This window comes from Durio zibethinus, chromosome 6 (assembly GCF_047325235.1).
Source record: "Durio zibethinus cultivar Kanyao isolate XHJ-2024 chromosome 6, ASM4732523v1, whole genome shotgun sequence".
In the NCBI taxonomy this organism is placed as follows: domain Eukaryota; kingdom Viridiplantae; phylum Streptophyta; class Magnoliopsida; order Malvales; family Malvaceae; genus Durio; species Durio zibethinus.
This window is the reverse complement of record NC_143167.1, coordinates 32,473,613-32,501,121: the sequence shown is the minus strand read 5'-3', so window position 1 is coordinate 32,501,121 and position 27,509 is coordinate 32,473,613. Positions and strand designations below refer to the sequence as shown.

Below are 27,509 nucleotides of genomic sequence, written 5' to 3'. Positions count from 1 at the left end.
ATTGGCCTTCCATTGTTTAATCCTATCCTCTTTACAGATCAAAGAAAAAAAGCTGTGGAAGTAAATCTTCCCCTTTACAGCAATACAGCACAAACCATCGTTAAGGAAGCATCTAAATCAGGCTTTTAGAAGAGCCATACACACGCATGTAAAAAGGTAAAGTGGCCTATCTAGATGCATGATCTTCATTTGGAATTGTCTTGATAAAGTCACTGAGCATATAAGTATCACAGGTTTCTGTCCAGCAATTCACAAAAGCAGTTTCTTTAAACTTATGATATAAAATGATGATGGGCTTAGGCTATAGTCAACTATCCCTAGGAAGCAAATGGCTTGTCTTGCTCTTGAAAGTAGGGATCATGGTTTTGATCATGCTTGCTAGAGTAACATCTGAGGATGAATTGGGGATACCATCAGCCGGCTTACTATGCATCAGTGACTGTGCGACATGTCCAGTCATTTGTTCACCACCACCTCCACCACTGCTGAAGTCATTTCCACCACCACCACCGTCATTTCATCACTCGCCACCACCAGTTCCATATTATTACATCCCACCACAATCTTACTCTCACTCCCCACCACCAGCAGAATCAGTACCACCAACATCTCCATTGCGGCCACCCCCACCAGCGCCTTCCTCGTATTCCTCAAAGGGCAGTCCACCACCTCCTTTTAAGTACTTCTACAACGCTCCTCCAGGTCAAGGGCCACCTACGGTAGTAGGACCGCACCAGTATCCCTATCCTTACTACTACTTCTATGCATCAAAGGCCTCTTCTCTTTATTTTCAGGCCTCCTTGTCACTTGTAAATATTGTTATGTTTCAATGTTGTGCTATAATTGCATTGTTGAAGGGCTAGATGTTTATATATTTTTGGGGAGCAAGAGTGAAGATCAAATGTAAGTGTTATAAAGGGAAAATATGGGGTCTCCAATGTAGAAATTAGGAAGCCATTTGGGCTGTTCTGTTTTTTTTTATGTTCTTTTTATCATATCGGTGGTGTTAAGAAATACACTATAAATCGAGTTCTTGTTATTCCTCTTTTGTTTGGAAGCACAATTTAAAATAAAGATACAATAATATGATATAAATATGATAAAAAAAAGATATGAAAGTGATATAACTTAAAATTATAATAATAATTATTTATGAGTTTAACAAAAACAAAAAAATTATATTTTATATTTTTATATCACATAAATTATTATATTTAATTTTTATATAAAATAAAATACAAATATATTAATTTTAATATTAATAATTTATATAATACGAGTATATGAATTGTAAGATTAATTTTCATGATCTCCTTATTTGAGGCCAATGGGCCATTGAAGTCAGGTTATAGACTGAGGCCCAAAGGAAAAACGAGTCGGTCAAACTAAAATAAGTTAATTGTGCCTTGGAGTCTTTCGTTATCGTCGGCCTTTGACCCTAATTTCTGGGCCTAAAACCCAATAAATATGATGATTTTGATCCAACCCAACCAAAATTGGAAAAATGGAAAGGGACAGATGGCACATGATAAGACACTCGTAGATTCTTATACATACTTTAGATCCAACGGTTAAAGTCGTCCAAAGAAATTCGAGCGGGTCAAAATCCGGTCCCCACCAGAAACGCTGACATGGCCGGAGATCTAGCCCTGCAGCTCTCCTCCGTACCAAAATCTTTCAGATCCAAAAAAGTTGAACCAGATTCTGGATATATTTCTCGCTCCGAGAAAGGATCCAACAAAACCCGAATTTAACAACGGTGATGGAACTAGAGATTGGAGGCGACGCCGTCTCTCCATCGGCGTCACCGGCATCGTTCATGGCCACTCTCCTCCCTCTCGCCTCCGTTTCTCAACAGCCTTACGTCTTGGAGCTCCTCTCCTTCACTCTTGATCGCTTCCATAAGGTCCGTTTCTTTCGTTTCTGTCTTTTTAATCTCTTAATTTCTTTTTATACGTTGTTTGAGATTGAACCGTGTTTGTTGTTTGTGAATGAAAAGGAGCCGGAGCTTCTTCGGGTTAATGCGGAGAGGATTCAGAGGCAAATGCAAGAAGTGGCGGTTGGTAATTACGGCTCTTTCATTGCTGCCTCTGATGCGTTGGTTGCGATCAAAGAGGAACTGTCTTCTATCGATAGGCATATTGAATCTCTGGTAAATTACCCTTCTTTTTCAATTCAATTTTCATATTTTTATTTTTAGATACTGGTAATTATTATTTGCTTTCTGACATTGAGATGTCATAAGATCTATGGATTTCAATCTGAAAGGTTTGGTCTTTAGGATATAAAAGTAAGTAATAAGATGTGTGATTTTATGAGTAGTATAGACGGTTTGTTACATTCTTGGCTATCTAGTGAATCTCAAGATTAGTGACTGCGTTTGCTTATGAATATAAGAGCAAAATCTTGAAAAATAGCTTCAATTAATTTGTTTTAGTTTTGATGCTTGAATTAGTTGTGAAAGCATCTTTGGATAAAGCATAAGGGCATGCAGTTGGGTTTCTCCCTGAGTGATGAATTAATAGTACTTGAAAGAGGTTTTTGCTATCTGATGTTTTTGCTTTTCTTTCTATATTTGTATTTACAAGATTCAATAGGTGGAGAATATATTTTGATGACCAATGAGATTAGGGAAGGTGACTCTACTTCTAAGAGGAGGGAATCAATCTCATGGCAACCACAGAGTTACGAAAGGAAAACTCTTAAGTTAAAAGAGAAAAAGGACTGACCTTAACTTTTACATGATTTGGGCATCCTATGAAGATGGTGAATTGATGATGCATTGATCTTCTAAGTTTTGATTTTTGATCCTTAGAAATCTTAAGATCATTTGTAGATATGCTTATAAGTAGGGTTTGGCTTCGCAGATAATTGAGATCCCAAACCTGACATCCGGTTGCACAGAGTTTATAGAATCTGCAGAACAGATTTTGGAGAAGAGGAAGATGAACCAGACTCTGCTAGCAAATCACAGCACTTTGCTTGACTTGCTTGAGATTCCTCAGCTTATGGACACGTATGTGCTTGAATAATTTGTACATGTTGAGGTACTTGTCTTACAGAATACATGCTAGAATGCCTAATTAAATTCAATTTTTCTGCAGATGTGTATGAAATGGAAATTATGATGAAGCTCTTGACTTGGAAGCATTTGTTTGCAAACTCTCAACCATGCACCCCAAGTGAGTTAACCCCTCTTATTTCCATCCCTTGTCAACTTTGGAAGACAGCTAACTGAGTTTTTTTTTTCCCTTCATGAAAGATTGCCTGTTATTCAAGCACTGGCTGCAGAAGTTAGGCAGACAACACAATCTCTTCTCTCTCAGCTTCTCCAGAAGCTTCGTTCTAATATTCAGGTATTTATTTGGGAGTGATGCTCAACATATGCTATGAGCAAAACTTGATTTTGTTTGTAATTTTAGTCAAGTGTGTGGTTTGTGTATTGCAGTTACCTAAATGCCTTAGAATTATTGGATATTTATGCCGAATAGGAGTGTTTAGTGAGTATGAAATGTGATTGCAGGTAACTTCTGCAGAGCTACTTTGTCAATTTCCATCCCCACCCCTTTTATCATGGGGGTTCACTCTCCCCACCCCATCTACAGTTTTACTTTCATTTGTCCCCTTCTGACAGCATTATTTCATGGTTTAGTTTTTGAGATGCCAGGAGACTTGGCTTGCTGGAATTCTTGAGGATCTGGACCAGATAAATGCTTATGAGTATTTAAAAGGAATGATAAGCTGTCATAGAATTTATCTTTTCGATGTTGTTAACCAACATCGAGCAATATTTGCTGATGATACATCTGGGATTGAAGAAAATTATGATGGCGGGCTTCTTTTTAGTTGGGCTATGCATCATATTATTTTACACTTAAAATTCTTAAAGTCCTGCTTTCAAAGATAACAGAGGGTGGATTGCTGTCAAATATTCGGGATCATTGTATGGTGAGAAAATTTAAAATTATAATATTAGCTTTTATTCATGTCTTCTTCATTTCCTTAAGGCTCTTATTTGTAATGTGTGTGTGTGTGTGTGTGTATATCCAATATTGTTGTTTTTTTCAGGAAATTTATGATATTGGAGAAATATTGTCAATCATTTGACTTTTGATCATTTATGACGAGAGCATAGTCAACAAAAGCTTGTATTCAAAACATTTTCGCTTTTGAACAAACCTGAAAGATAATTTGGTTTCAGATTTGCGGTGATGCAACTCTGCTTTTGTGCGTCAAACACCATTTCATTTGGAATGGAGTTAATTGTGGAAAAGAAACATTGCTTCTAGGTGGCTGATCTTGGTCATTCTTCATGTGAAACAAGTAACTGTGTTGCATTCGAACTTGATTATGGTTTGTTTTGTTTGTTGTTGTTATTGTTGTTGACAGGATTGTGCAATGGGACTTGGTTGGGTTGGGCTGGATTTTTGAGGCTTGCTTCCATCTCTTATTGAAGAGTAAATACATAATTCCTTTTTTTTTTTTTTTCCATTTTTGGTTTCCATTTAACTACTTTTTATGTATATGAGCAATTATATTGACTTTCACCACTTTACAGGGCAGTGCTCAATTTATTCCCAAAGAACATGAATACAGCTGTTGAAAACTTTCAGGTAGGCCGGCAAAGGACAAAGTTAGAACTTTCTTTTTTATAGTGTCCTCAAAATGGGTTAGTTGCCTAAGTGTTACAATTTGGGCTCACAGCTTTACAACTTGTCTTACTTGTTCCCAGTTAGTTTTGGATTCACATCATTGGATTCCACTGCCAGCAGTTGGCTTTTCAGCAACTAGTATTGGTGAAGAAAGTCAGGAGGATGTAACTCCACCATCTTATCTTATGGAACATCCACTTCTTGCAGTGTTTATTAATGGTAAGTTTGACCCATGCTTCTCAAAGTGCTTTTTCCTTATTGATGGCTTCTCAAATGTTTAATTAAATTGTATCTACCTCTAAATTGCTGAGATGGTGGGTTTGTTTGGAATCAAATTGTTTGGATAAAACTATCTGAGTGATAAATTACACTAGAGCTGTCAAGAAAGTGATAGTTATGTTGAATTACACATTCTGACTTTTAGATTCAAGCTATTTACATCCATAATACTCTTGTGTTGAGTGTAAAGGCAAAAGAGAACCAGTTTTTATTTTTTAAGTTAAATTTGATGGTTCAGTGTTATTCGTTTTACGTAACTGGACCACAATGAATTGAGGTGTTTTCTGAGGTATTTGTTTTTTTCCAACGGTTGCTAGCTGAAGTTAATAAAGTTATATGTAATCTGAAGGCTGTCTGCAAAATTATACTCTATATGATAATACTCATTCAACTTCTTGAATCTTATGTGTGAAAGATTTGGTTTCAGAGAATTGCTACTTCCATTGACATTGACTTGTCTCTCTCTGGTAATTTCAGGTGTTTCTGCTGCAATGAATGAGCTACGTCTTTGTGCCCCAGTAAGTTTGAAGAATGTTCTTGCTCAAGAATTAATTAAGGGATTGCAGGCTGTTTCTGACTCTCTACTGAGGTACATTGCAACCCGGATGCTTAGAGAAAATTAGTCTGGGCTTTTCCTTACGCTTTGCCGAGCATCTATAGAGGTGAATTCTGATGAAATCAGGCAGATTGTCACCTGCAAGTTATATTCATAAAGCATATTTGACAGACTTGATGTACTGACGAACTTCCCTCATTTGTAGGTTGCTTTCCCACGTTGTGCAACATGCTTTGGCCGGTGTTTCCCTGGTGGAGCAGCTCTCATCATGGATACAAACAATGTATATGATGGAGTTGGTTGCCTGTTGACAATCTCTTCATCGAGAGAACCCCCTAAACTGGTTAGTAATGGAGAGGAAAAGGCCAATCCAGAAAACGTTGACCTTCCTCAGCCTGTTGCGGAAAATGGTGTTGAACCCACTGTTGATGAAACGAGGAGCTCAAATGCAGATGAGAAGGAACAGAACAGTCCCATTTTGCAGACCGATGAAAAGCATGGCGAATCATCCTAGAAAGCTCATCACTTGATTTACTTTTCCATTCTTTTTATTTTTAAAATTTTTTCATAATTGTTTATAATTATCCGTCATTGGTAAAAATTTTCGGAATATGTTACAGATGTGCTGTAGTATACAGAGGAAAGATTAACTATACAAATTCACAAATTTAGAAACGAATAGAAGGAGATTATTAGAGATTCGCATTTGGTGTTTTTGATTATTTTGATTTAGAATCAAACTATACAGTGATTTCTCAACAAAGACGTGGGGATATTATTTTTAATCAAAATAATGATTCTATCGATCATTTTTATGGTAGAATTAGAAATGAAAACCACTGCTCATGGAAATTCGTGCATTGTATATTGTGTTTATTTTATATTAAATACGTATAAAAATTATAAACAAAAATTTTTATTATTTTTACTGAACTAACAAATAATTTTTTATCAAAATTTTCAATTATTTCTTTTTGTTTTTTTATGTCTAGTACATTATACGTTTAAAATTGAAAAAAAAAATTAAATAATTGAAGGCTGCCGAAAACCATTCTTATCTGGTTAAACGCATTAACATGACGGTGACAATCAAACAATGCGGAAATGTTATATTTCAGGTGTAAGCCTAACTTCTCAATTGGGCAAAAACCCTAAACCCTCTGTCTCAAATTCTCGTTGCTTTCTCTGCTTCCCTGCTCCTGCCTCCACGCGAAGTAACGCAGGTAGACAACTTCCTATTTTTATCCTTTTTTTTTAATTCTTTCCTTTTTAAATATTGAATTTTATTATGAGATCATGGTGAAACCACTAATTCATGATTATTATGTTAATTGCTTCGCTTCTAAGATTCTGTTTTTGCTGCCGATAAGCCTTATCAAATGATGGATTCCAATACCCAAAACAACGTGGAGCAGCAACAATCGGCGCAGAGGATACAAATATACCCTCCCACTACCACTGGAGTTTCCCCCTTTTGGAGAGGTGATCAAAGTTGTTTTTTTTTTTTTTTTGCTCAATTGTTGCCCTGCATCAAGTCCGCCCTTTAAACAAAATGTTCTGTTTTGCAGACAAGTATGAAAGAGATGCTAAGAAGTATTGGGATCAATTCTACAGGCGGCATCAAGATAGGGTAATTTCCCTTGCATTTTTCTTCACTTATTTGTCATTTTTATAGCTACTGATACTACCACCATTACCAATTCCCCTGAATTTGACTGGCTATTCAAGATTGCTGGACCTGGTTGGTAATGTCCAATGCAATAATAGATATAGCTTTTCAGATTCCAAACATCGACACTAACAAAATTTGGTTTAATCTCCGTACGTGGTGCCCAACGGCCCAAAGTTCCTTCTGGCTTACTTATAAGAAAACTACAATTTCAATAGAACCGGTGCTACAAGAATTTTTAATTTGATTACTTTGTACTGATTTTTAACATTGTTCAATACCTATTGCTTCAGTTCTTCAAAGATCGGCACTACTTGGACAAGGAATGGGATCGGTATTTTTGTGTGCGTCAGATAACAATTTCCTTATCTTTATTTTTATTTTATAATTCTTAAAGATGATCTCTTTCCATAAATTTTACTTTTTTTTTTTTTTGTACTCAGGGAAGTGGAAGAAAAGTCATTTTGGAGGTAAATCACCTAATATTGACCTTCACATAGTGCCTGCTCTGGTATCTATTTTGTGCACATTGCACAAATATTCTACCTACTTTATTATTGAGTTTAATTCAGTAATATGTTGTTTGTTAATAAGAGCTTATTTGAACATGAACTTGTAAATTGAGTTCAAGTAAATGTGAATTGTGCCAACTTTTCTTCTTTCTGTATGAGTTCTTATTTTATTCTTCTTTTCAATCTGATAATTTTAATTTAGATGCCCTTCTTGTTACTGGTGAATCATTTGGAAAACCTCGTTCATTGTTTTATTGATATTTTGGTCACTATTTTCTTGCTTGCGATTTTATAAACTGTAGTAGCATTTGGCCTGACTTTTCCTTACAGTGTGTTAAGCAGTGTCAATGTCTAAGATTCTTAAATTCTTTTCTTATAGCGTTGTTATTTTTATAGAGTTAATGTGAGTGATCTTGGTAAGCAGGTTGGCTGTGGAGCTGGAAATGCTGTATTCCCTTTAATTTCCACATACCCAGATGTTTTTGTTCATGCATGTGACTTTTCACCTCGTGCAGTTAATTTGGTTAAGGTTTAGTTTCTTGTCCTCTAACTGCTCCATTATTCATACTAGGGGGCTGAATGCTTATCATTTAGAGATCTAGTTTAAATAGGTATTGCAGCATGAATGAATTTTTTTTCTCTTATTATTGTAGGCACATAAAGACTTCACCGAGACTCATGTCAGTGCTTTCGTCTGTGACCTGACTACTGATGACCTTAGCAAACAGATTTCTCCTGCCTCTATTGATGTTGTAACCATGGTATTTGAATAATCATTTTGATATATTGTTATTTGCTATGTGTGCCCATATGTTTGTATTTCATTAATGATGTTTATTATACAATTAAGGAGCTGACATTTTAAGTAGATTTTTGTATTATCTGCAGTATCCCCAGAGAAGATGCCTTTAGTCTTGAAGAACATCAAAAAAGTTCTCAAGGTAAGCGATAACTGTATTTGCATCATGCCTATGTATGTAAGGATTTCCTATCTACGTTGCTGAGACAAAACTAACTTGATGCCTTTCTTTTTCGTATCCGTTGTTGTCTTTCCAGCCAAATGGTTATGTGCTGTTTAGAGACTATGCTGTTGGTGACCTTTCTCAGGTTGAACTATGCACGTATCTTTAAGTACTTTTTTTAGTAAGATTAATGTGCTGGAATTCTGTAATGTATTAATAGTTTCCTGTAATAATCTGAGAATATGTGTTCTTAGATTTTGGTGCTTTAACTAAGGTATCGTTTTCCCTTAGCTGATATATAAAATATATACATATATATAATATCAGGAAATATAGATTCAGTTTTCATTCAATTCAGTAGGTGGTTTGTGTGTGTGTGTGTGTGTGAATATGGAGGCATAGATATGGGTATAAAGGTAATGCACACCTCGCTCACAGAAAAAAAAATGCATTGAGGCATAGTTGCTTCTATTAATAAAAAATTTTCTCTTGCTTTATACTTTTAAAAGAATGCATTTACTGCTATCCCTGAGCTTGATGAATGATTAGTATCTGCAGCAGGTTTTTTCCTTTATTATATTCTGGCGTGCTTTCATTTATAATGACATGGTTTGAACAATAGAAGCATCCTGATTTAGAACATCGATATTAAAGTGTTTGAAGCAAAACATTATTAAGATTGTCCTAAGAGATATTTTCCCTTTTTTACTGGAGTCTACACTGTTTCACTTGATCCTGTCCGTAATTGTTTGACATCTAGAGTATCATGGTGGCTTGCCTGTTTCTGATGTGTATTTTTCAAATATACCTTGGTTGACAGGAAAGGTTCTCTAGCAAGGATCAAAAAATCAGTGAAAACTTCTATGTCAGGGGTGATGGCACTGTATGTCCCTGTCATGTTATGCATTAATCTTAGTATTTTTATTTTAAATGAGGCAGATTTTTACTCTTATCAATTTTCTTTTCAGCGTGCTTTCTATTTTTCTAATGAGCTCTTGACAAGTTTGTTTAAAGAACAAGGACTTGATGCTGAAGAGCTTGATTTGTTTTGCAAACAAGTTGAGAATCGAGCTCGTGAATTGGTGATGAATCGGTAAATGATCAATGACTTAGCAAGAGAACAATCTTTCCTTTTCCTTCTGAAATGATACTAATTCTGATTTCCAACTTTTGAGTTGCTTCACTTTTGTTGAAAGAACTTTACGTTTGCCCTGAAGGAATTATATTTCCTGTTATTTTAGGCGTTGGGTCCAAGCTGTGTTTCGCTTTTCAGATACTGTAAACTCTTCCCCTTGTTTAGAGGCTCCAACTAAGGTTGATCTATGTTGTCAAGAGAATGTTCAACCTAATGCTGATGTGGAGCCCGTTAAAGATTTTGCGGTTGACATGTCTGAAGATATGGCCGTCGAAATGTTTGGAGTTCCAACTACTAATGATAATGAGGTGAATATTTGAATACTTATTGAACATTGAATGAATGAATGTTATATTTATTTTTAAGATAGTTTAATTTCTTTTTCTTTTTTTTTTCCTTTTTTGGTATTTGGACGCAAAATACATCCTTGTTGCTCTTCTTCCTTCTTTTATCCTTTCCTTTATTGCGTTCCATATTTCTACATTATGAATTAAATTTTAGCTTGTACTTTTATGTCATTCGCAGTTCTCGACATGCTTATACTTTTATGTTTACTTTTTCAAATAAATCAAGTTGTTCCCTTTCTATATTTCCCTCAGATTGTTAAGATTGAGCTTGGAGGCTGCGATTTCAAGGTAAAAGTACTATCCAAAGAGTATCAGCACACTTGCAAATCAACTGGCTTGATGTTGTGGGAATCGGCTCGTTTGATGGCTGCTATCCTTGCAAGAAATCCAAATATTGTTGCAGGGAAAAGGGTTTTGGAATTAGGGTGTGGCTGTGGAGGCATCTGTTCAATGGTTGCTGTTAGATCAGCAAGCATTGTGGTTGCCACTGACGGAGACAGAAAAGCACTGGAGCTGTTGACCCAAAATATCACATCAAACCTTAGATCACCATTTCTAGCTAAACTTATTACGAAGAGACTAGAATGGGGAAATAGAGATGATATAGACGCCATTAAAGTCATGAATAATGAAGGCTTTGAAGTCATAATAGGAACAGATGTTACTTACATTCCCGAAGCTATTTTACCTTTGTTTTCAACTGCAAGAGAGTTGATTTCATCCAACAGTGCTGAGAAGGACCAAGCGCCTGCACTAATTCTCTGTCATATCTTCCGGCGAGTTGATGAGCCTTCTTTACTTTCAGCTGCATCTAAATTTGGTTTTAAACTCGTAGACAAGTGGGCGAAAGGAAGTCCAATTGATCAGTCTCAAAGCTTAATCAGCTCTTGGTTTCCTGAGAACAATTTCGATGAGCATATCCCAACTTCGGCACTAAATATCACGTATTTCCAGATAGATTGAAAGATATCTTAGGCTTTCACGTTGATGATAATTTGTCTTGAATTTGCTTTAAAACAATTAAGTACTTCATATATATTAGTATTAAATAAATTCATGTTTGTAGCTTTGTGTTCCAATAAAATTGTACCAATTTCTCTTCCTGTTTTCAATATGAAGATTTTACAATTTCATTGACTTTGTCCTATGAGGACACATTATGCAGGGGTGAAGGAAAGGTCTTTTGCATAGAGATTGGCTTTCCATGATGTGACTGCAAAATTTTTTTATTCGGTTGGTTTCCTGTTACCCTCCAAAACAGTACATATAAAGAACAGTATTCCAAATGTTGATCACTTGTCAATGATTGTCTGATATATATTGACATTAGGATATGTAAAAACGTTCAGGCGGTCAAGATTTGTTTCACCAAAAAAGAAGGATTGAAAACTTTACTGTTCAACCATGCAAAAAACGCCCGACCTCATTCTTCATGTATTAAAATATTATGATCATTCTCTTGCCTGTGATTAATCAACAGAAGTCATGAACCAAACCATGCATTGCAATTAATTAGTTGAAGAAACTTTAAATTTATAAGATTTGCTCCATCAAAGAACAACAAAGATCAAAGAGATCAGAGTTAAATAACAAAAAAGGTACAACTTACATGGAAAAAGATTATAGTACTTTGTTTTCCTTTTCTGCTAGCATGCAAAGTAAATAGTGTTGAATAAACCAACAAGCAAAATCATATAAGCCTTTACAGAAAGAATGAAATCTACAATAGAAATACCTTAAGAACATTTCAATAAGCTCCGTCATGCGGGAAAAGAAAACATTTTTCAAAAAGAAAAAAAGAGAAAGAAACGAAAACGGATCATCTTTCTCCTAGGTTTTATATATGTACTTGAGAGAACAAACTTGGCAACTTCTAACTTCCATGTCTACGCTGAGCTGAAGTTGGACATGTCAAGGTCCTTTTGCTTGATGAAACAGTTGGTTTTTCAAATTAAGAACCAGTTGTGTCACCTCGAAACACTGAGCATAAGTTTATGGATCATTAGCTTCTTGTTCTGGTTATACTACTCTAAGACATCCATGTCAGTTTACAGATCTGTTGGACAGAATTGATCATTTGAATGTCATATATATAAATAAGTATGAAGAATAGGAGGAACGAAAAGAAATTCAGTCGAGCCACCAAGTTCTTAAATTCATCAGATGAAACGTCATATAATGTAATAAACATTTGATAGAACTGAAGAAATCGGACTACCAGTGCAACTGCATCTTCACATCAACAAAGTCAACCATACTCCCCTTTGTTCATTAGCTAAAAAACCCAACTTAGATCTAGATCACGCAGTCAATAATTATCATATATATGCAGTTAGAAGGAAACCCTTTGCATATAGGGTTACTAGACTCAAACCTAACTAATGATGAAAAGAAAACTGGAGTGCAAATTGCAAATAGTTTTCCTTTAATTGAACTGGTCTTTGTACATGATTAGTGATGACAACGAAAAGAGTGAGCTTTTAGGCTTTGATTTTTGTTGGAGCAGTATGGTTCAGCTCTAATACTGTAAAAGTGCAAGCCAAGTACAAGACCGTGGTGACTTTTATGCAGCCCATCAGAATGTTTTTCCATTGAAAGGACGTTTGTCATGACTTTTTCATTTGCCACAAAAAAGCACCACAAGGGAATAGTAGTTAGTACAATTAAAGTAGATGTATGCACGGTAAATTCATGCAAAACAAAACAGACATCCCTAGCTGCTTGTCTTTACACAGGCTTATGCAATTCATAGAAGTATATATAAGAAAAGAGAGAGAGAAAGAGAGAGAGTGAGAGAGAAGTGGATGACAGATAGAGGGTGAGCACGCAGAGCTTCGAGCATGAAAGCCAAAGCATGCAAGAAAAAACCCTGGGTGCTCACTCTCTTCTGTCACCTCCCTTACCCTAAAACCCTTTTAGCAGACAGATTAATAGGCTGATTTTCCTACCAAAAAAGCATGTTGAAGCTAAATCAAGGACACCCCTAAGTATCTCTTTAGGTGTATATATATACATATATATATATATATATATATATATATATACACATCCCTATATACCCAGAAATGCTCCAATATTAGATTTCTGAAACATCTCTTGTATTTGCTTTGCTTTGCTTTGGTGTGAGAAGCAATGGAGGAGTACAGGGGCTTTATAGAATGGAAAAGAGAGTGGTTGCATCACGTTTGGAATAAATGTAGGTTTATCTGTTATTGGCCACTCCATATATTTTAATACCCTTATTCAAAGATTGAAGAAAAAGAAGTCTAGAGGCATTATCTCTCTTTTTATTTTATCACCCCCAGATTGGCCCATTCAAATCTAACCAGACACATTTATTCAATTACTCTTACCAATGCATCTGGTAATTCTAAATATCTAACCCTCCAATCCTCAAGCTTTCTCTTTTATGGTGTTTTCAACTCTCAATGACTCAATCCTATCTCTTTTCATCTTGGTCTGTTGAAATGAATCTGTTTCTTTCCATAATAAATGTCTTGTTGAAGAAGATATTTTTGGAACTATTTGCATGCTTTAATTTGGAAGAGAAAGTTTATACATATATAAGATATATTAGAATTATATTTAGTCAAATAAATGTGAAAATTGAATCTTATTTTTTCCCATGTTCTGAGTTGGATTCTTCCCTGGAAAGATGAAATTTGTTTAAATCTAATGGAAAAGAGGGGTTGTTAAGGTAAAATCAGCAGCAAACCATAACAAAAAGCAAAGGAGATTAAACGTTATACAGCCAAAAAGAAAGCAGAAACCACAACAGCATGCTGCAATAAAAAAACGTATAGGGCTGCCAAGTGCCAACAAAGAAATATGATTAACAACAAAAAAGGAACACAAAGAATAGACCATCACCACAAAAGGATAACTCATATATATATATATATATATATATATATATATATATATAAGCAGTTGAAAATCTCCATTTAATTTCCATATAAGTTATAATTTGTTTATATATATAAAACCTAGCTAGCTATAATTAAACGTTGTGCACTAATGTTAGATTTTATGTTGGAAGTTATAGACTGTCTCCAACTCATAAAATGCACCTTTTGATATGGTGAGAATACTCCCAACACACTTTCTAATGAAGATCTATATACATTAATAATATGTTGGTAGTTTGTTAATATCATTTTAATAGCATTTTAATGTAGTTTGTTAATATCATTTTATTCTTAGCAAGAATCCCATCTTAGTAATTCTCCCACATTAGCCATAAAATGAGGGAAATGGAATCTAGGGTATATGAATCTTTACCCTATTCCATTCCCTTTTAGTTCTTTTTCCATCAAATCCTTCATAATATTCAATAGTACATTATTCATTTGAACTTTGACTTAGTAGAACTGTAGAACAAGAACAGTTCCTTGAATTTTTTTACCCTTTTTTTCTACATACATATATATACAACCCTAACATGATTGTATTGTGGTAAAGTTAAGTTAAAGGTCGAATTCCCTCTCTCTCTCTCTCTCTCTCTCTGACTCTTATATATATATATATATATATATCCCTTTTACAGTTTTACCCCTTCGCATTTGGACCAAAGCATTTGCAATAAGGCGTTAAATACTACTTCAAAGTTCAAGCAAATGAAGTCGGGACCAAAACTGCAGCTGGTCTGGTCCCCTTCCCATTGCCATTGCCTTTGGAAAAAGAGAAAGAAGAAAAGCAAATTAGAAGAGTTGTTTTTTGTGAAAGGTCGGATCAGCCAATGAGAGCGCAACACAACCTCATGAACGCATGAAAACTAAAAAATCCGATACGGCGCAAAAGCAGCTTAAAGTATATATGCTTTGTATTAATTAAACAATAAACGATGGTTTAAAGAATCCTTGACAAATGTTCCGACCAATCACTCCAACTGCGTGGTTCGCGGGGACGTCATTCCTTTTCTACATTCCTTATTGACTAGCGTTAATCTCCATTGGATTTGATACTTGCGTAAAGTACCAACAAACATTAGTGATCTTAATCAATTGCTTAATTACATGCTTTTTTTTCTCGAATCATATATTTTTTCGTTTAATGTAATGATTTAAATGCATTGATCCAATCACTTAATAATCTTAATAAAAATCATAAACAGATCATGTAGACCTATATATGAATATATATGATATGGTATGATAGAAAATAAAAGAGTAAACCCACTACTCAATTAATGTATACATATTATTAATTAAGAGAGAATATGACCTAATTTACTACTTAATTTTCTGTAATTAGAATGATGGCATATGGTGGGTACAAACAAAAGAAATATAAAATTTTTTCCCATTATGGAAGTGGGGTATTTCTTGTTTGTGGTCTAAACTTTCCCTATCGAGTGGAAGACGAGGGAGGCGGCTGCCATACATGTGGATATTCCCATTTCCCCAGCTGCTTTGAAAGAAAAAATCCACCCCCCAAAATCCAACTTGCTTCATCAACAATTATGATAAGCACCTTCTTCTTCTTCTTCACACACGTAAAGGAAAGGGCTACGACCTTTCCTTTTTTTGCCTGGTAATTAAACCCCCTAATGGCAGGTAAAAGAGCACGTTATAGGATTATATCTTCTGTCATGCACTTTCGGCATGTAGCTAGAGATTGGCTTTTACCTGTTACAAGTGGCAACACAGGGGAAGCTTGACCCAACCATGAGTTTGTTGTTTTGCCTTTGCAACCCATACATTCCCGTCTTAAATGATTCCATCATTTCCATGAAGAAGTGCAAGCAAAAAGATAAAAGGAAAAAGTTGGCATTCAAAAGCAATTAATCAGTAATGCGTGAAAGCATGGGATTTGTTCAATCAAGAATCACCTAGCTAGCTAATATTATCCATTTCGGATATAATTCCCTTTTTTCTTTTTCTTTTCTTTGTCACATGTCATAAGCCGTAAGGAGTTAGACAAAAAGAGTTTCAAACATATATATATTCGATAATAATCTTCCACATATAACAAATACCATTACATATATATATATCTCACTAATTTATATGAGATTTTTATTCAATTCCCACCAAAGGATGCGCATGTAAAAGGACAATAACTTTGATTATATATATATATATATATATATATATATATAGAAAATGTGGAACAAATATATCTTTATTTATTCAGAATTTGGTAAACAATTTAGTAATGACAAATAGTATGTTAACACCAAATTAAAAATATATTATGAATTATATCCATCGATGATTGATCTACTATATATATCAAATATTTTGAGAATTAAGTATCTAAATATGATCTTCAGTAATTTTAAACTTAAATTAAGATTATACATATGTAACCTAACTTACCTTCAACACTGTCCAAAGAACAATTTTGACAGCAGCAGCAATTGTTTCTTCCCAAGAAAAATATGGAGTAATACCTTAGATGAAAAAGTGTATATGATTTGAAAAAATATAATACTAAAACTAAAAGAGATATGACCAATTAATGTGGATTGTGGAGGACCATGAACTCCCCCATGACTTTAAACCAGATCATCAAGGAATGAGAGCCACTTCAATGCTAAGCACGTGATGATTCAGAACAGATGCAGCATGCATGTGCTTCACCACATGCTTCTCTAACTTTGTATAACACAAATGAATTGATGCATGATCCCAAACAAACTCTTTTTAATATATTTTAACATTTTCATAAAAAAAAAAAAAAAAACAAACAAACAAACAAAAAATGTTGTTGAAAAGAACATTTACATATATGAATTGTGATCCTCCATTTCTTTTGTTCTGGTTTAGGGGGAAAGGGAAGATTTACAATCGAATTTAGTTTATTAAGATTTTGTAGGAAGACAAGAAAGAAAAAAAGTTAATAAACTTGGTTAAAATATAAGATCTGTTTAAAAATGGATTAGATTTTGATTCCAACATTCAAGATCTGAATTCAACCCTATTCTACATGACAATTATAATATATATATATATTTTTTTCATTTATATATATATTTTAATTTATATTATATATTTAGGACAAATATATAATAATATAATGTAAACATTAAAAAATATGTTAAATTATTCATATTTTAAAATTTAATAATAAAAGAAAATACAAAATATTAAAAATTAAATAAAAATCATATTTTTATTTTTTAAAAATTATTTAGATGGGCTTATATTGTATCATTTATTAATCTTGGCAAGCGTGAATAAAATTTGAGATCCGACCTACTGAGTTGAGCCGAGTCAAACTTGAATAAGCATGTAAGATATTTATACCATATCTAGACTAAACCCGTAACCTAACAAAGGAGACCTCTACTCCCTAGAGTAATTACATAAGGCGAAAATAGCAGTGAGATTGATGAATATAAAAAATGCATATATAAACTAAGAAAATTTTTATTTGTAAGTCATTGGTTAAATGGGTTCAGATATAGGGAGAAGATAACACAGGAAAAAAAAGGAAATGAGAAGGAACTTGGGAAATAAAACTCATTCTTATTCGTTTTTAATCAAAATTTGAGTTTCCCAAAAGGCAAAAATCCAGGAGACCAAATGAATAACACAATGAGTAAATAATAACAACAATGATTATAACGAAGTCAAAAATACCAAATCCAGCTAAAACTTACCTAACTAAAACAAACAGACATCTTTGCTCTTGTTGTGTATGAAATTGGGGACTCAATCAGATTAAGTCTGCAACATTTGCAGGCAGTTCCTCAATCATTACATTGTAGAACTTCTGGATCTCAGTAAGCATCCTGTCATCATCTCGTGTTACACAATTGATTGCAATGTCTGTCCTCCCAAATCTTCTACTTTGACCAATGCGGTGAAGATGGCTCTCTGGTTGAGTTGGAAAATCATAGTTAATAACCAAGGAGACCTGCTGGAAATCAATCCCTTGAGTCAATAGATCAGTGGTGACTAGCACACGAGAAGTACCAGAACGAAACTCACGCATGATAATATCCCTTGTGTTTTGGTCCATGTCTCCATGGGTGGCACAGACTGTGTGATCACAGCTACGTCTTTGGTTGGTAATTCAGTTAACTTTGCGTCTGGTGTTAACAAAGATCACACTGAGTTATGGCTAGAGTTTCATAGAGATCACAAAGTGTGTCAAGCTTCCACTCCTTGTCAACATTGACATAAAAGTGCTTGATACCTTCAAGGATAAGCTCATCATGCTTTACAAAAATTCTAACCGGTTTGTTAATAAATTTCCACATAATCTCAAGAGCCTCAGGTGGCATTGTTGCAGAAAATATATCAACCTGTATTTTCCCAGGGAGTTGCTGGATAATATCATAAATCTGAAAATGAAGACATTAGAGTTAATCAATCATGAAAGTCATATTAATACATAATTTAACACATCAGGTAGGAAGTAAAGGCCACCAAGAAGTAACCAGACAGACAGCTTATACATAAATAGTTGATGATACTATCAAGTAGAAGAAAATTAATAATGTAAGGGACACGTTTACTCTCCAAAGAGGACTAGCGAAATTAAGATATCATGGTGAGAGGGGTTTAAAAATTAGGTGATATTTTATGGAGCAAAGCATAAGAAAATGACAAACGATTGTCAAACATAAGGGAATTGAATCTCCCATCGCATAACACAACAGTACCAGATACAAATTAGGAATCCAAACATAACTGCTATAAAAAATTCCGAAAGGCATAAAAGTTAGTTGAATTGATTTCATCCAAACATAACTCTCACCAAGTCCTCTAATAGAGAGGGTCATTGTCTCCTAGATTTCATCCTCTTCTTCATTATAAGCAAGACTCTTACCATCTTATATTTTCCCAGCTGAATTGATTATCGAGCACTTAGGTACTTATAGCGGCAGTTTATAGGTAAATCATTATCATTGTCATGATCACCATCATTACAACAAGAAACTCCTGTGAACAAATGAGGCACTTAACCATTATACTCAACCACTAATGCTATTAAAGGCAAGACACTGACCTGATCTTTAAAAACCCGAGAGAGCATTTCATCAGCCTCATCCAGGACAAACATCCTAATAGAATCTGCACGAAGAGACCGCCTGTGAAGCATGTCAAAAACACAACCAGGAGTACCAACAACAACATGGACACCAGAAGCAAGGATCCGTTGATCCTCCTGAACACTGGTTCCACTGACACATGCATGAACCTTTACACCCAAATAATCACCAAGAGCACGCATGACTTGCTCAATCTGTTGTACAAGCTCTCTAGTGGGAGCAAGAATCAAAGCTTGACATTGAACTAAATCATAATCCAACTGTTGCAAGACCCCAGAGCAGAATGTTGCCATTTTACCAGTAGCAGACTGTGCTTGCTGAATTACTTCTAGACCTTTGCAGAAGGGCACAATTCCCCTTTGTTGAATGGCAGACCGCTTGTCAAACCCTTTGTGGAAGAATTATGACATAAATTCGGGCCCTCAGCATAAGCTTTTTTTTTTTGTTAAACAATAGAAAGGCCAAATGATTAGAAAAGAATGAAGATTACCATAAGCATAGATGCCTCTTGGGAGGTTTTCTTTCAAACCCATTCTATCAAAGCTCTCATGGACCTCATCACAAGTAATAAAAATTTTTTTTCCAGATCAGAAACCCTATAATCATGCGCCAATAGAGGTCAGAAATCTGGCACTATTAAGTACATATGACTAAGAATTAATCCCTGAAAAATTACGATGAATGTAAAACTAACGATTCATTCATTCCGGTGTCATGTTGACGAGCATCATACTGTGATCCATCAAGCGCAAGTCCTGCCACGACTGTAAAGCAACAATAAATAACAAAAATGCATCAAAAAGAGGTGGTAAGATATCTAGAACAATGCCATACAACCAATATAAGATATCACATCTCCCAACACTAGCAATGGGCTACCAATTTATAAAACAAATGGGAATCTCCATTTGATATAAATGTTAAGGTTCAATTGTTCAAGCAAACCAATTTCATTCAAGACTAAAATCTTACACAACATATACAAGCTGTTCCCTTATAATCAAGAATGACCCAATTATACAATGACAATGTATTTAAAAAAAAAAAGAATTAATCTATTTTTTAATTCCATCAGTGAAGTATAATCCTGATGAATCGCCTTAATCACGGATTAATCAACAATAATTCTAAATAAACAGAAATCAAAGGCACTGATCAAAACGATCACAAAACAGTAATTGAAAAAGAAAAAAAAAACCAACCAAACAGCGCCTTACGTTCTTCATACCGGTAATAAAAAAAAATCTAAACAAACATCAAAAGAAAGATTAGTACGACAAAGAAAAACAGTTATCGGAGCGATAAATAATAATAATAATAATAATAATAATAATAATAACTCGAGAACAAAACACAACAAAGAGAGCAAAAAACAGAAGCAGATAATCGAAGATCGCCTGTTGGTTCGATTGTCGTTTTCACCGAAGTTGAATTGAACAAGAAATGAAAATTTAAGTTCAGAGGTTTTCTAGAAAAATCTATCCGGATCTGAGGAACGGTTTCTTTTTGGACAGGAACAGTAGTTTGTGATGGTTGTGGGCTTGTGGCTGAAGAATCGGAGAAAAGAGAAAAGAGAAAAGCTAGAAAACGGTATCGCTTACGGACCCCTCCGGGAACCGATGGCATAGTCTCCCTCCGGACGGACACCCTGCTGGGCTTACCCCACCAGTCCTCTAATAGCTTGTTAACGTGCTAGCTAGATAACAAGTTGTTTCAGAAATATCATAGGTGACTAATGAAACAATTAAGTAGCGATACAAGTTAAAGCATAGATGAATGAGTAGAGACCCTACAATAAAGACAACAGTACTCGAATCATTTTTATCTTAACTGTTAGCTGCTATGCTTAAGCTAGTAGACGAGAAGGCATTAGTTGGGCTATTACATCATCAGAGCGAAGACGCTTGAGGTAGGTCTACCTGCCTGTTTCATAGACTCGTCAGGTGTATCCTGACATGCGTGACCGATCGACGCTGGCTCCATACTGAAAACAATACTCGATAGGTCGGCTAAAGCAATTGTTGATTTATGATTTGTTTCGAAGATTACGAGTACAGGAAAGGCAAGCTAACAAGGGTAAACACTCGCTCATAAAGATATTTGGACGAACCTACCCTTGTATTTCTTCGAAATGACAGCGGAGGATGTGTTGGGTTACACGGTGGCATTTGGCTGGATTGTCAGTGTCATGCTACGGGGAGAGCTTGGTGACGAAATTGCGCCTTTGTTTTTGTCAATTACCGTATAGTGCTGATTGCCCTGCAATGCATGTTTGGGTTGGGCCCACAAGTGGCCTATCATAATGCATGTTTGGGTTGGATTCGTGCAATTGTTCTTTCTTTCTTTTTTTTTTGGAAAAAAACAAATTTAGTTTTTTAATAATAATACAAAACGTTTGCAAAAATAATAACAGGAAAACGACGCCGCATAATAGCAAGAAAGGGGGGTAAAATCTTGAAAACGGCAAACGAAAGTACGGAGGGCTATGAATAAAGTGACTGTGTCACATGTTGATACTTGCGTGTTTGTGTTGTGCAGGTTAGATCGTGACTGAGAAAATAGTATCCCAAACTAATGTTGCTAGCCAACAACCAAAGGTCCAGGAGCATGGGCGTGGAAGAGATAAGAAAGCCAATTCAAGAGATATATGATCTATCAATGACGGTAGGCTGGCCAAGGTGGAGGTGACCATGGGCGACATATAGGAGAAGCTTGAGGAAGTGAAGACTCATATTGCATCGCTAGACTCTATGAGGGAGGAGATCCAAGGTGAGCTACAAACTGCTCTCAATGAAGGCATGGACGTGATCACCCAAAGGAATGAGGCCTTAGAGGCTGAAATGCTGACCTTGCGCAATGGCATGGAGGCCATGCGCCAGCGGATGGAGTAGTTTACCAGCTCACTGCTTGCAAGACTGCCGTTGGGCATGGCATGTTTGCTAGAGTGTCCAAGTTCAGATTGGATGTCCCCAAGCCTAAGGAGTTCAAGGGGACTAGAGCGGCCAAAGAAGTAGACAACTACCTATGGGTATGGAGCAGTACTTCCAGGCCATGGGCATGCAGGACGAGACAATAAAGGTAAGCACCGCTAATATGTATCTCACTGATGTAGCCTTGTTGTGATGGAGGTGCAGGTGTGATGATGTTAGGCGTGAGAGCGCCAAGATTGGAACCTGGGCAGAGTTCTAAAAAGAGTTTAGAGAGTAATTTTACCCGAAGTATACCGATGATGAGGTGCAGGTAAAGTTACGCAGGCTGAGCCAGGAAAGGGACATAAGGGAGTATGTCCAGAAATTCTTTGAACTGATGTTACAGATCTCGGATCTAGGCAAGAAGGATGCCTTATTTGCTTTCATGGATGGGCTGAAGTCGTGGGTGAAGCATGAGCTACAACAGAGGGGAGTTCATGACTTGGCTAAAGCCATGACTACTGTTGAGTCTTTGATAGAGTTCAAGCTTCTGAACAAGTTCGAGTCTACCAAGCCCAAGGGTAAGGGCAGGGACGATAAAGATCGGAAGAAATAGTCCAAGGGGAAGGACCATGATCAGGAGTCCAAGGATAAGGACCGAGACTGTTCAACCAAGGATGACGAAAGGAAGCCACCAGAAGGCAAGTGGAAAGCAAAAAGGGATCGAGAGCCACTAGTATGCTACCTATGTGGAGGAGCCACATAGCGCGCGATTACCCACAAAAGGGTAAGCTGGCTGCTGTAGATAAGGATCTGACGAGGAGCCAGAGTCAGGGGCAGCAAAGCTTGGGTCGTTGGTGCTCATGCTGTCCAAAGTAATAGGAACTGCAAGCCAAAGGGTTTGATGTTTACGGATCTGATAGTTGCAGGTCAGAAGGTGAGTGCACTGGTGGACACAGGTACCTCACATCTTTTTATTTCAGGTGATGATGCCCGAAAGCTCGGACTAAAGGTGCAGAAAATGATTGTTACCATTAAAATGATGAACTCTAAAGAGGTTCCAACCATTAAAGTAGCACGGGGAGTGGAGTTGCAACTTGGAGATTGGAAAGGCAAAGAGACCATAGAGGTAATACCGCTTGATGACTATGAGTTTGTGATTGAGTTAGATTTTCTTATTCGGATTAACGCCTTCCTTGTGTCTTTTGCTAATTATATTTACATCTTGGATGCACTGTGTCAATGCTTAGTACCATTGAGAAGAAGGTCTAGAGTTGGGTCGCCGGTGGTGTCAGCCATCCAATTTACCAATACGGTAAACAGAGAAGAAGATACCTTCTTAGCAGCCCTGAAGTATGAAGAACCAAGGGGAAAGGAGATCGAGTCACCCTTGGAGGTGTTAAAGGTGCTAAAGACCTTTAGTGATGTGATGCTCGTAAAGCTGCCTAGCCAGCTATCACCTAAGAGGAAGGTAGACCACAAGATTGAGCTGGTGTCCAAGGCCAAGCCACAAGCTAGAGCCCCTTACCGAATGTTCCCACCAGAGTTGAAGGAGTTGAGAAAGCAGCTCAAAGAATTAGTTGATGCTAGCTTTATCAGGCCATCGAAGGCACCATATGATGTACTGGTTCTATTTCAACGTAAGCATGATAGGTTGTTACGACTGTGCATGGACTACCGGGCTTTGAACAAGCTGATCGTCAAGAACAAGTAGCCTATCCCACTCATTACGGACTTGTTCGACCAACTTGAGAGCGTAAGATGGTTCACTAAGCTAGATTTGAGGTCGGGCTACTACCAAGTTATGATCGCAAAGGGAGATGAGTCAAAGATAGCATGTGTCACTCGATATGATTCGTATGAGTTCTTGGTGATGCCTTTTGGACTCACGAATGCCCCAGCAACATTCTGCACCCTTATGAAGAAGGAACTTCAGTCGTTCCTTAATCGATTTGTTATGGTTTATTTGGATGACATTGTGATCTACAACTAAACTTTGAGAGAGCATGTAGACCACTTGAGACAGGTGTTTTAGGTGTTGTGGGCACACAAGCTATTTGTCAAGAGGAAGAAGTGCTCATTCACTCAGCAAAAGATCTCATTCCTAAGCCATATAGCGGAAGGTGGCAGGATACACATGGATGAAGGTAAGGTGCACGCCATCCTGGAGTGGGAACTGTCAGCCAAGGTCACTAAGTTGAGATCATTCCTTGGGTTGGTTAACTACTACAGACGCTTCATCAAATGTCACTCAGCAATATCCACGCCATTGACTGACTTGCTCAAGAAAGGGAGAGCATGGGAGTAGAGCGTAAGGTGCCAAGAAGCTTTTGACAGGTTGAAGCAGGCTATGACTGAGAAGCCAGTCTTGGCCTTGCCAGACCATGTCAAGCCATATGAGGTGCATACGGATACATCAGACTTTGCCATAGGGGGCATGTTGATACAGAAGGGACATCCAGTTACGTTCGAGAGCAGGAAGCTGAACGAGACTGAACGTAAATACACAGTCCAAGAGAATGAGATGACTACAGTGGTGTACTGCTTGCGCACTTGGTGCCATTACCTGTTAGGGTCGAGGTTCATGGTTAGGACGGATAATATGACGACCAGCTACTTTCAGACACAGAAAAAATTGTCCTTCAAACAGGCGAGATGGTAAGATTTTCTTGTGAAATTTGACTTTCAGGTGGAGTACAAGCTGAAACGGATGAACCTGGTGGCAGTTCAAAGACCAGATCAGGCAGTACCATACAGAAGATGCCACGAGGGCATTATGCAATCAGGTGGAGGAGAATGTCATGCCCTGGGTGGGAATGTCAAGCATATCAGGCGCACCAGCATGTGAGCCAGAGGTTGAGGCCTGCACACCAGGTGTGCTGGCGGGTATTTATGAGCAAGGCCTAAGAGACGTGGCCAGAATGCCCACCCAACTTACAGGCCAGCTCGTGAAGCCAAGGCCTGGCATGTAGGCTGCCCGCATCATATCCAAAAGGGCCCAAGGTGCTAGATACGTAAGTGAAGCTTCTAAAGCTTGCAAGATCAGTAGGAACCTCTTGGTAGATTTGATTGACCCTAAAAATTAGGAGTTAGAATCCTGATTGATTGTAATCTGTATAATCCCTTGATTTTAACCTTTATTCTATGGATATTACCATTAAGTGTAGCTGAAGCCTCAACTATAAATAGAGGGCTACTCTACCCTCATTTGTACACCATCAAATATTTTTGTTTCAGTGAATACAAAACATATTCTAGCATTCTGCTTTGTTATTTTGTTTCTCTTTAACTTACATAATCAGTCATTCCTATTGTTCTAGTACCCGTACGCTTGTGTTTTAGGTTGACTTAGGTATAAAAAAAGAGATTTCAAGCCTAAGGTCACACGATTTTTGAGTTTAAGCTTCGAATTCGCGTGACTCTGAGACCCAAACATTCACTCATTCGATGTCTCAGATCAGCTTTCTTATCACGATTCATACCCTTGTGAGGTATTGTCTGTTCTGACCCTCTTGACCTCACGATTTTATCTTACAAAAAGTATCTCATAAAAAAAAAATGATGTGACCTTAGTGACTTTCCTATTATGTTTGATATGAGATTCAAGACTCTTCCTTAGGTTCGTAACATTTTCTTCCACCCAACCTCATGACGTCCTCATCACGAAGGTTGGCCACCCTGCCTACCTCTTTCGAGGTACTTGACGTGGATTGAACGGATTAGGGTTGGCTCTGATACCACTTGTTATGGATCGAGACTTAAGCTCTAAATTTGAGTGACTCCGAGACCCAGGTATCTACTCATCTTACGTCTTAGATCAACTTTTCTGTCATAGTTCACACCCTTGTGAGGTATTATCCGCTCTGACCCCATTGACCTCATGGTTTTATCCTACAAAAGGTGTCTCACAAGGAAAAGGTGGTGTGAACCCTTTTATACCTCAGTGACCTTCATATTATGTTCGATGTGGGATTCAGAACTCCTCTTTAAGTTTGTGACACCTGGGCTTTCCTTATTAGGGGTCTCTTTCTCTCTCCTGACATCATTACACCCTGAGATAGAGAGATCGAAAGATTTTAGGCTAAAAACCTTAACCCTAAAATATCAACCCTACCTAGCTCTCTAACTTATCTTAATCATCTTCATCATCAGGTAATTTGTTTTTCTTTTTTACCCTTGCTCTAGTTCATCTTATTTGTATATTTGTTTAGCATTATAAATTTTTTCTCTCTTATTTTGGTACTATTTTTCTTGAAGAATCAACATGTCAGAATGGGAACCAGCTTGTTTTTATTGTTTTGGACATGGGTTTTACTTTAATCCGACAGATCTTTAGTTTGGTACTAAGGTTGTTTTTCTTGGCTGAATTATTGTAGCTTATTCATCAAAATATCCTTTCAATGTTCAAATAAGGATAAGTACTGATTGTATTTTATATCGTAAACAATCATTCACCTTGTTGGCATTTAGCACCTTGAACAAATAGAAGTTAGGTGAACTTCATGTGGTGCCTTGGTTTTTTTTTTTCTCTGATTAAAACTAAACTCAATTGTCTTCAGCCTGATGCTTGTGTCATGGATCTAATGAAGAGTCCTGAATCTCACATCAAACATAATAGAAAGGTCACTGGGGTATATAAGGGTTCACACCACCTCTGCCTTGTGAGGTACCTTTTGTAGGATAAAATCATGAGATCAGAAGGGCCAGAGCTGATAATACCTCACAAGGGTGTGAATCATGACGGTTAGGTTGATTCGAGATGTCAAAAGGGTGAATGCCCAGGCCTCGAAGTCACGCGAGTTTAGAGCTTAATTCTCAACCCGTGACAAGTGGTATCAGAACCAGCCCTAAACTGTTCGATTCATGCTAAGTGCCTCAAGAGAGATAGGTAGGGTGATCAGCCTCCGTGACGAGGGTGTCACGAGGTTGGGTGCGAGAGAATGTTACGGACCTAAGGAAGAGTCATGAATCTCACATCGAACATAATAGAAAGGTCACTGGGGTATGTAAGGGTTCACACCACTTCTGTCTTGTGAGGTACTTTTTGTAGGATAAAATTATGAGGTCAGGGAGCCAGAACAGACAATACTTCACAAGGGTGTGAACCGTGGTGATAAGCTGATCTGGGACATCGGATGAGTGGATGTTCGGGTCTCGGAGCTACGTGGGTTCAGAGCTTAAGTCTCGACCCGTGACAAGTAGTATCAGAGCCAGCCTTAAATCGTTCGATCCATGTCAAGCACCTCGAGGGAGGTAGGCAGGGTGGCCAGCCTCAGTGACGAGGACGTCACGAGGTTGGGTGTGGGAAAATATCACGGACCTAAGAAAAAGTCCTGAATCTCACATCGAACATAATAGGAGGGTCATTAGGGTATAAAAGGGTTCACACCATCTTCGTCTTGTGAGGTACCTTTTGTAGGATAAAACCATAAGGTCAAGGGGACCGAATCAGATAATACTTCACAAGGGTGTGAACTATAACAA

The 27,509-nt window shown here is 36.9% G+C and overlaps 2 protein-coding genes and 2 pseudogenes across 8 annotated transcripts; 3 read left to right on the top strand and 1 right to left on the bottom strand.

Annotated features, from left to right (window-relative positions):
* Nucleotides 1-19: 19 nt before the first annotated feature.
* Nucleotides 20-1,039, top strand: LOC111286360 (uncharacterized). The gene is made up of 2 exons (XM_089763379.1): nucleotides 20-156; nucleotides 234-1,039. Exon 2 carries the CDS (start codon nucleotides 285-287, stop codon nucleotides 861-863), a length of 579 nt encoding a protein of 192 aa, XP_089619505.1. The 5' UTR covers nucleotides 20-156; nucleotides 234-284; the 3' UTR covers nucleotides 864-1,039.
* A 540-nt stretch (nucleotides 1,040-1,579) lies between these two features.
* LOC111285958 (conserved oligomeric Golgi complex subunit 8-like) lies at nucleotides 1,580-6,192 on the top strand (annotated as a pseudogene). Its single transcript, XR_016343185.1, has 12 exons — nucleotides 1,580-1,906; nucleotides 2,000-2,152; nucleotides 2,868-3,016; nucleotides 3,105-3,182; nucleotides 3,263-3,356; nucleotides 3,449-3,523; nucleotides 3,653-3,948; nucleotides 4,390-4,457; nucleotides 4,559-4,613; nucleotides 4,733-4,871; nucleotides 5,409-5,593; nucleotides 5,693-6,192. The product of XR_016343185.1 is annotated as a conserved oligomeric Golgi complex subunit 8-like (transcript).
* Nucleotides 6,193-6,517: 325 nt separating this feature from the next.
* On the top strand, nucleotides 6,518-11,224 carry LOC111286328 (S-adenosyl-L-methionine-dependent methyltransferases superfamily protein). Of its 5 annotated transcripts, none has more exons than XM_022876234.2 (13): nucleotides 6,518-6,710; nucleotides 6,835-6,969; nucleotides 7,056-7,117; nucleotides 7,450-7,500; nucleotides 7,600-7,626; nucleotides 8,093-8,197; nucleotides 8,322-8,429; nucleotides 8,538-8,609; nucleotides 8,725-8,775; nucleotides 9,451-9,513; nucleotides 9,599-9,723; nucleotides 9,872-10,073; nucleotides 10,365-11,224. In XM_022876234.2, exons 1-13 carry the CDS (start codon nucleotides 6,584-6,586, stop codon nucleotides 11,073-11,075), a joined length of 1,839 nt encoding a protein of 612 aa, XP_022731969.2. In that variant the 5' UTR covers nucleotides 6,518-6,583; the 3' UTR covers nucleotides 11,076-11,224. The 5 variants fall into 5 exon arrangements, with proteins under 5 accessions (XP_022731969.2, XP_089619148.1, XP_022731971.2 ...); XM_022876237.2 differs by having other exon boundaries at nucleotides 6,574-6,710; nucleotides 6,858-6,969; XM_089763022.1 differs by lacking the exon at nucleotides 8,093-8,197.
* Nucleotides 11,225-17,564: 6,340 nt separating this feature from the next.
* On the bottom strand, nucleotides 17,565-21,199 carry LOC111284683 (eukaryotic initiation factor 4A-10-like; annotated as a pseudogene). The gene is made up of 5 exons (XR_016343184.1): nucleotides 21,036-21,199; nucleotides 19,807-19,880; nucleotides 19,607-19,712; nucleotides 19,074-19,504; nucleotides 17,565-18,405 (listed from the first exon to the last, which is right to left on the bottom strand). The product of XR_016343184.1 is annotated as a eukaryotic initiation factor 4A-10-like (transcript).
* Nucleotides 21,200-27,509: the final 6,310 nt, after the last annotated feature.